Genomic DNA, 6,375 nt, shown 5'->3' on the forward strand with positions numbered 1-6,375 from the left:
CCTTGGTAATCGAGTTTTGGTGTGCCCACTTTTTTAAAAAAAAGTTTTTTCCAAAACTTTTTTTTCTGAAAAAGTTTTTCCTTTTTTAAACTTTTTTTGTTTTTTTGGTTTGTTTTTGAGGTATAATTCACATACCACACAGTTCACAATTTATTCAAAGGTTTTCGTTACCATGCAATCGCTACCATTACCTAATTACTAGATATTTCATCACGCCACAGAAGAACCCCACACCCGGTTAGCAGTCACTTCCCACCCCCACCGCCCCGCGCCATCGCCCAGCCCCTGACTAGTCTACCGTCCGAATGGATTTCCCTGTTCTGGGCATTTCTTGCAAGGGGATCAAGCATTTGCGGACCCACCGCACATCAAAAGCTGAGCCCAGGATCGCTAGAGGCCACGGGATTGGCCGGCGGGGGTTGGGTGTGCGCGGGGCGCCCAATCGCCTTCGAGCATCGGAAGGAGGTAGGTGCAAGTGGCTGGAGGCGGCGCGCCGGCTGCCCCGGCGGAGGGCGGAGGCCGAGGAGCCAGCGGCCTGCGTTCGTGGGGCGCCCTGGGAACCGGCATGGTGAGCTGGTGGCAGGCGCTCACCCGCGCCGCCGGGCGTTACCCTTGGCCAGCGAACGTACTGCTTTACGCCGGGTTCTTCTCGGGCGGCGACGCGCTGCAGCAGGTGCTGCGGGGCGGCCCGGCCGACTGGCAACATACGCGGCACGTGGCTACCGTGGCCGTGGCCTTCCACGCGAACTTAAACTATGTGTGGCTGAACCTGCTGGAGCGCGCGCTGCCTGGGCGCGCGCCGCGAACCATCCTGGCCAAGGTGCTGTGCGACCAGGCTCTGGGCGGGCCGGTGTACGTCTCTACCTTCTACGCGGGTGAGGAGACGGGCGGGGACCTGGAGGCGGAGCTGGGGGACGGGCTCGGATCTGGAATTGGGGGACTGGAGGCAGGGGCTTCCTGGGGCTGGGACGGAGCAGGATCCTGGGGCTCTGTGGGGACGGGGCCGGGGCTGGAAACCCTCCCGTGGGGGCCAAGGGTTAGGAGACTGGGAGGGTCGGGGCGAGAGCGGGAGATCGAGGTGTGAGGACCGGGAAGTCTGGGGACCGTGGATTAAGGGGATTGAGGGGAAAGAAATTGAAGCGTGGTTGCTGGAGAGGCCTGGGATTAGGGCGCGAAAGGCGCACTTGGGACGCTGAGGTTGCAAATAGTCTGGGGCTAGAAGTTTCAGGGGGCCCTGGGGTGTACGTAGGCCGGAACTGGGGGAGGCAGGAATGGAGATCCATTTTTCCCCTGAAAAAAAAAAAAAAAAGATCCACGGGAATATCAAGGAGACCCCCAGCTCGTTAGCATTGCCGCTGCGACCCCTGTGACTAGGTTGTGGGGCGGCGGGTGGGGCGGGGGGTGGGACGGTCCGGGGTAGGGTTGGGGGGAGGCGGTCCTGCTCCTGGGAAAATTCACGCCTGGGGCTGGGGGCCTCGTTTCCACTGGAGGGATAAGCCTTTCCAACACGAAAACAAAATGTGAGGGGATTCAGGATGGTCGGGGCAGAGACAGGGGAATCTGAGGTCCTACCTAAGTGTTCTCAGTTGTGTCCCGACTCTTTGTGACCCCATGCACTGTAGCCTCCCCAGGCTCTTCTGTCCATGGGATTCTCCAGGCAAGAATATTGGAGTGGGTTGCCAATTCCTTCTCCAGGGGATCTGTCCAAACGCAGGGATCGAACCCAGGTCTCCTGTATTGCAGGCAGATTCTTTACCATCTGAACCTCCGGGTCCCACCTGTTTCCCCCCAGAATGTGTGCTCAGGGCCATTCTCCTGCTTTTGTAACAAGGTTTACCTGAAGGGAGTCCCACTCCCACTTCAAAACCCACAGATAATGTGAGAAGACCTTGGACCCCTGTTATGAGAGGATTCTGTACCTGTGAGGGTGCAGGGAGCCCCCCTCTTCAGAAAGCACACCGAGGAGCCTGAGGGCCTACCTTTGGGAACCTTCCTTAGCGCCCTAAAATTCTAAAACAGTGGAGAGGGCTCTGTGGCCTTCATCTTCATAGCGTTTTCTATCACCTGGAAAGGAGTGAGCATGGGAGGGGCACCCATCCATTAAGAAAATTCAAGAATCCTGGGCCTGGCCTTGGCATTGGGGAATCACAGATTCCCCCCAAGGGGTCATGTCAGTGCCTGTTGGTATTTTCTTCTAAACGGGTCGAAGTGATCAAGTTACCACTTTGAAGGAACTTACACCGCCCCATGGATCTCATTTTGAGGACCAGAGTCGCTCACAAATTGCACAGGAATCATTCCTGATACAGTGCCAACCACACGGTTGACAGGGTCCGTGAGGTCAGGGCCTAGAGGACCTGAGAGCAGGAGCTGCCTGGTTTATCAGAAATCTGTGCCTTATCCCCAGGAGTGATGACCTGGCCTGGACGTCACTCCCGGGGATAAGGCACAGATTTCTGTAAACATGAAGTCGGGGAGGTAGGAGGGGGGTAGGTTGGATGTCTGTTCAAGGCTCTTTAGACTTGGAAATTGCCTGTCTTAGATGATCCTTTGTGCTGGGCCTCCCTTGGAAGCTAGAATAGCTATGATTATGAGATCTGGTTCAGAATCCACACCTGGGTTGCTCCCTGAGCGCTTTTCCTCCTTTGTAACTTGACCATCCTCAGCCCAGGGTTATGAAAGAAAGGACATAAAATGCTTAGGTCTTAGTTACTGCCATGTAAGTTGAGTATGGTATTACCAATATTGGGCTCAGTTTTCTTGTAAGTCCTGTTCTAAGAATCCCCCGCAATTGACTTAAAATACTTTATTTCCCCTTCCTCCCAATCAGAGTTGGGGGAGAATTTTTAAAGCACTCTTATGTTTACATCCTTCCTAAAATAAGAGGGTTTTATTCTTTTCCCCAGACTTCCTTTTCAGGGTTGCTGAACATCAGAGTTTTCCACATGTTTTTAGGAGCACTGAATTGATGTGCCGCTTTCAAATTCCAATTCGAAAGCCTCTTTAGATGGGAAATCTGAAGTTGCTAGAACACCCAGGGTCTGGCAGCCTTTCTGTAAAAGGAAGAAATTAATTTTAAAAAATTTAAGAATTTCAAAAAATCTTTTGAAAGGAGAGGAAAATGTCACTAATAGTCCCACTATGATTATATTGAGGTTTTTGTGAATTCTCTTACAGTTTTTTTTCCTAAATAATTCCGCTATAACCTCATACCCTGCTATTGTCACTTCATATTAATCATCACTTTAAAATGTACCCAGTTTTAGAATGCAGATTGTCTTCTGTTTTCACTTTTGGGTCAGATGGGACATACTGAGTGAGTGATATTGGAATAGAAAACTTGAATGTGAACTGTTACACAGTATTCTTCCTATTGAATCTTATTAAAAATAGGTATGAGTATTCTCCAAGGAAAGGATGACATATTTCTGGACATGAGACAGAAATTCTGGAATACGTATAAGGTAAGACAGACTTTTGAAAAAGACAACCATGATCTTTCTGTATCTTTTTTTTTTTTAAATATTTATTTATTTATTTGGCTGTGTCGGGTCTTAGTTTCCACAGGGGATCTTTCTCTGTGGTTTGCAAGCTTAGTTGCCTCGAGGCATGTGAGATTTTAGTTCCCCATTAGGGACTGAAACTTCCTCCCTGAACTGGAAGGCAGATTCTTAACCACTGGACCACCAGGGAAGTCCTTTTTTGTATCTTTTTAACATAAAGTGAAAGTGAAAGTAAAGTCACTCAGTCCTGTCTGACTCTTTGCAACCCCATGGACTGTAGCCCACCAGGCTCCTCTGTCCATGCGATTCTCCAGGCAAGAATACTGGAGTGGGTTGCCATTCCCTTCTCCAGGGGATCTTCCTGACCCAGGGATCGAACCCAGGTCTCCTGCATTGCAGGCAGATGCTTTAACCTCTGAGCCACCAGGGAAGCCCTTTTTTAACATAAAATACATTTAAATAAAAATATTCTTAAATTAGGGCTCCAGATGGTTGACACAAGGATACAGTGTTTTGACAGATCTTAAATTTGTTGTAACGGTTAAAGGAGAAGCTTTAAGAATGTCTATATGTGTCTCTGAATTTTATTCAATGCTCACAATGATTTCTGCCATTCTTGTATTTATTCTTGTTAGTGATTACAGTAATTTTTGGAGTCAAAGACGTTATTGAAAAATAGGAATTGTAGAATGTGAGTGGCTTAATGGAATCATTGCCACTTTTAGAGCTGATGTTTCCAGGTATGCATTCTGCTGGGTCCCCGTGAAATGAACCTTCTTAACATCACAACGGTATTTACAGAAAAGGAAAATGTTTCTCAGGGCTCGAAACAAGTCACCTCTTGTACTCAGTAGTTGTTTAACCGCTAAGTCATGTCTGACTGTTTTGCCACTCCATGGACTGTAGCCCACCGGCCTCCTCTGTCCATGGGATTTCCCAGGCAAGAATACTGGAGTGGGTTGCCTTTTCCTTCTGAAGGAATCTTCCCAACTCAGGGATCAGACCTGTCTTTCCTACGTTGGAAGGCGGATTCTTTACCACTATTACCTGGGAAACCCCAACCAACAGGTTAAAGCCTGTTAAAATAAATCTATCTTAAAAGCTAAACTTATTCTCTAGCATGAAGTAGCTAGAATACATTATTAGAAAATCACCATAAAGTAGGTTTGGTCTATAGTTTCAAAAATTCATTGATGATCCTGTGTTTTATCAGTATTTCCCTGAATCATTTGCGTGAGCAAACAGGAAAACTGCAATATTTAAATATATGTTGTTAACAATGATTTGAAAGTAGTTGTCTTCCAGAATTGGTCCTCATTCAGGTAGACTTTTCTATAGTCTAGATGACTATAACTAATAACAATCTGTATGCCTGTGCCTAACAGCTTTCTGTACAACTTCCCACCCTCTTCCACTCGAGAGACCATAAGTAATCTAATTTAATCTGCTTAGTCTGAAATATACTCCCACCTCCACATTCTTCCTGTCTGGTATTTCTTTTTTAAACCATTGTTTCATGTTTGTTTTTATTTATTTATTTTGTTGTCTGGTTTTTTTTTAATGCTTTATAGAACAAACTGTCTGATTAGTTTGTGCAATTTAAAAGCATCCTAATAAAGTTTTCCTTTATTCCAGAGTGGTCTGATGTACTGGCCTTTTGTACAGGTGAGTTTCAAACTACTGAGAATGCTAATTTGTGGGTTTGGTTATACGGAGCACTCACAGATCTGTTCTCTCTGTTACAGCTGATCAACTTCAGCCTCATTCCCATTCGCTGGCGAACAGCTTACACTGGACTCTGTGGTTTTCTGTGGGCCACCTTCCTCTGTTTTTCTCAACAGGAAGGTGATGGCACCTTCAAATCAGCTTTTACTTTCCGTCGTATCAAGGGGACAAATGAAGTTGAAAAGCCCTCAGAGAAATGACAAGTCAAGAACTCCCTTAAAGGGACTCATTTTGTCCCCTTAAGTAAGCACAGTGAATTGCCTGCAGATAAAATACTCTGCTTACCAGTTACGTGCTCCCTTTTGAAGATTTACTTTCCTATAGACCTGACTGCTTTTTAATTAGCAATGATAACTTTCAATTTTATCCACATATCCTTTTTCCCCCCATTCTAATCTGGAGCTATTAATTCTCTAATATTTTCACCTCTCTAATGGTGGTGGTGTTCAGTTGTGTCCACTCTTTGCGACCCCATGGACTGTAGCCTGCCAGGCTCCTTTCTCCGTGGAAGTTTCCAGGCAAGAATACTGGAGTGGGTTGCCATTTCCTACTCCACTTTGACTCCTCTACTACCTTGGTTAATATCAGTGATAATGGCAAAGTGGCATTTTATAATCATTACTATTTCTGGTCTAATATTTTATTGCCAGTTAATGTAGAAAACCCCCATTTTGATGGTATACATCTCTTCTAAAATCTCAGGTTGTCTCCTAAACACTTTTGGATCAGATTATTTTTTATACCAAAAATAGTCCTTACAGTAAATTTTTGTTTATACCACATTCAATCAGAAAGTTTGAATAAACAGATTACCCCCCCAAATATTGTATAATAATTTATTGTTATGCTAACATGAAGGCTCTGCAAGTACATTTTATATATTAAAAAATAGTGTATCTTCAGTGGTCCTGAATAGAGTATATTTTACTGATGTTTTCTCTTTTTATAGTTTTTAAGGTTTTGTTTTTCTTTTTTTTTGGTTAATGTTTTTTAGTTTTTAGTATATTCACTTGGTTAAATATCCCATTTCCTAGATATATGAAATATACAAAATATTTGTTTTTAAAAAGAAATATATTGAATGAAGTTTCTGAAAAAAAAAATTAATAAGTTTTCTTCTGGAAGAAAGAACTCAATTCCATAAAGT

General features: G+C 45.1%; 1 protein-coding gene across 1 annotated transcript; it reads left to right on the forward strand.

The window, feature by feature from the left end:
* The first annotated feature begins 532 nt into the window (after nt 1–532).
* MPV17L (MPV17 mitochondrial inner membrane protein like) lies at nt 533–6,050 on the forward strand. The gene is given in 4 exon segments (NM_001046602.2): nt 533–875; nt 3,394–3,464; nt 5,139–5,168; nt 5,249–6,050. Coding segments are annotated over 4 exon segments (591 nt in total). The 5' UTR covers nt 533–565; the 3' UTR covers nt 5,429–6,050.
* The last annotated feature ends 325 nt before the right edge of the window (nt 6,051–6,375 follow it).

The sequence above is a fragment of the Bos taurus genome, chromosome 25 (genome assembly GCF_002263795.3).
Source record: "Bos taurus isolate L1 Dominette 01449 registration number 42190680 breed Hereford chromosome 25, ARS-UCD2.0, whole genome shotgun sequence".
NCBI lineage: Eukaryota > Metazoa > Chordata > Mammalia > Artiodactyla > Bovidae > Bos > Bos taurus.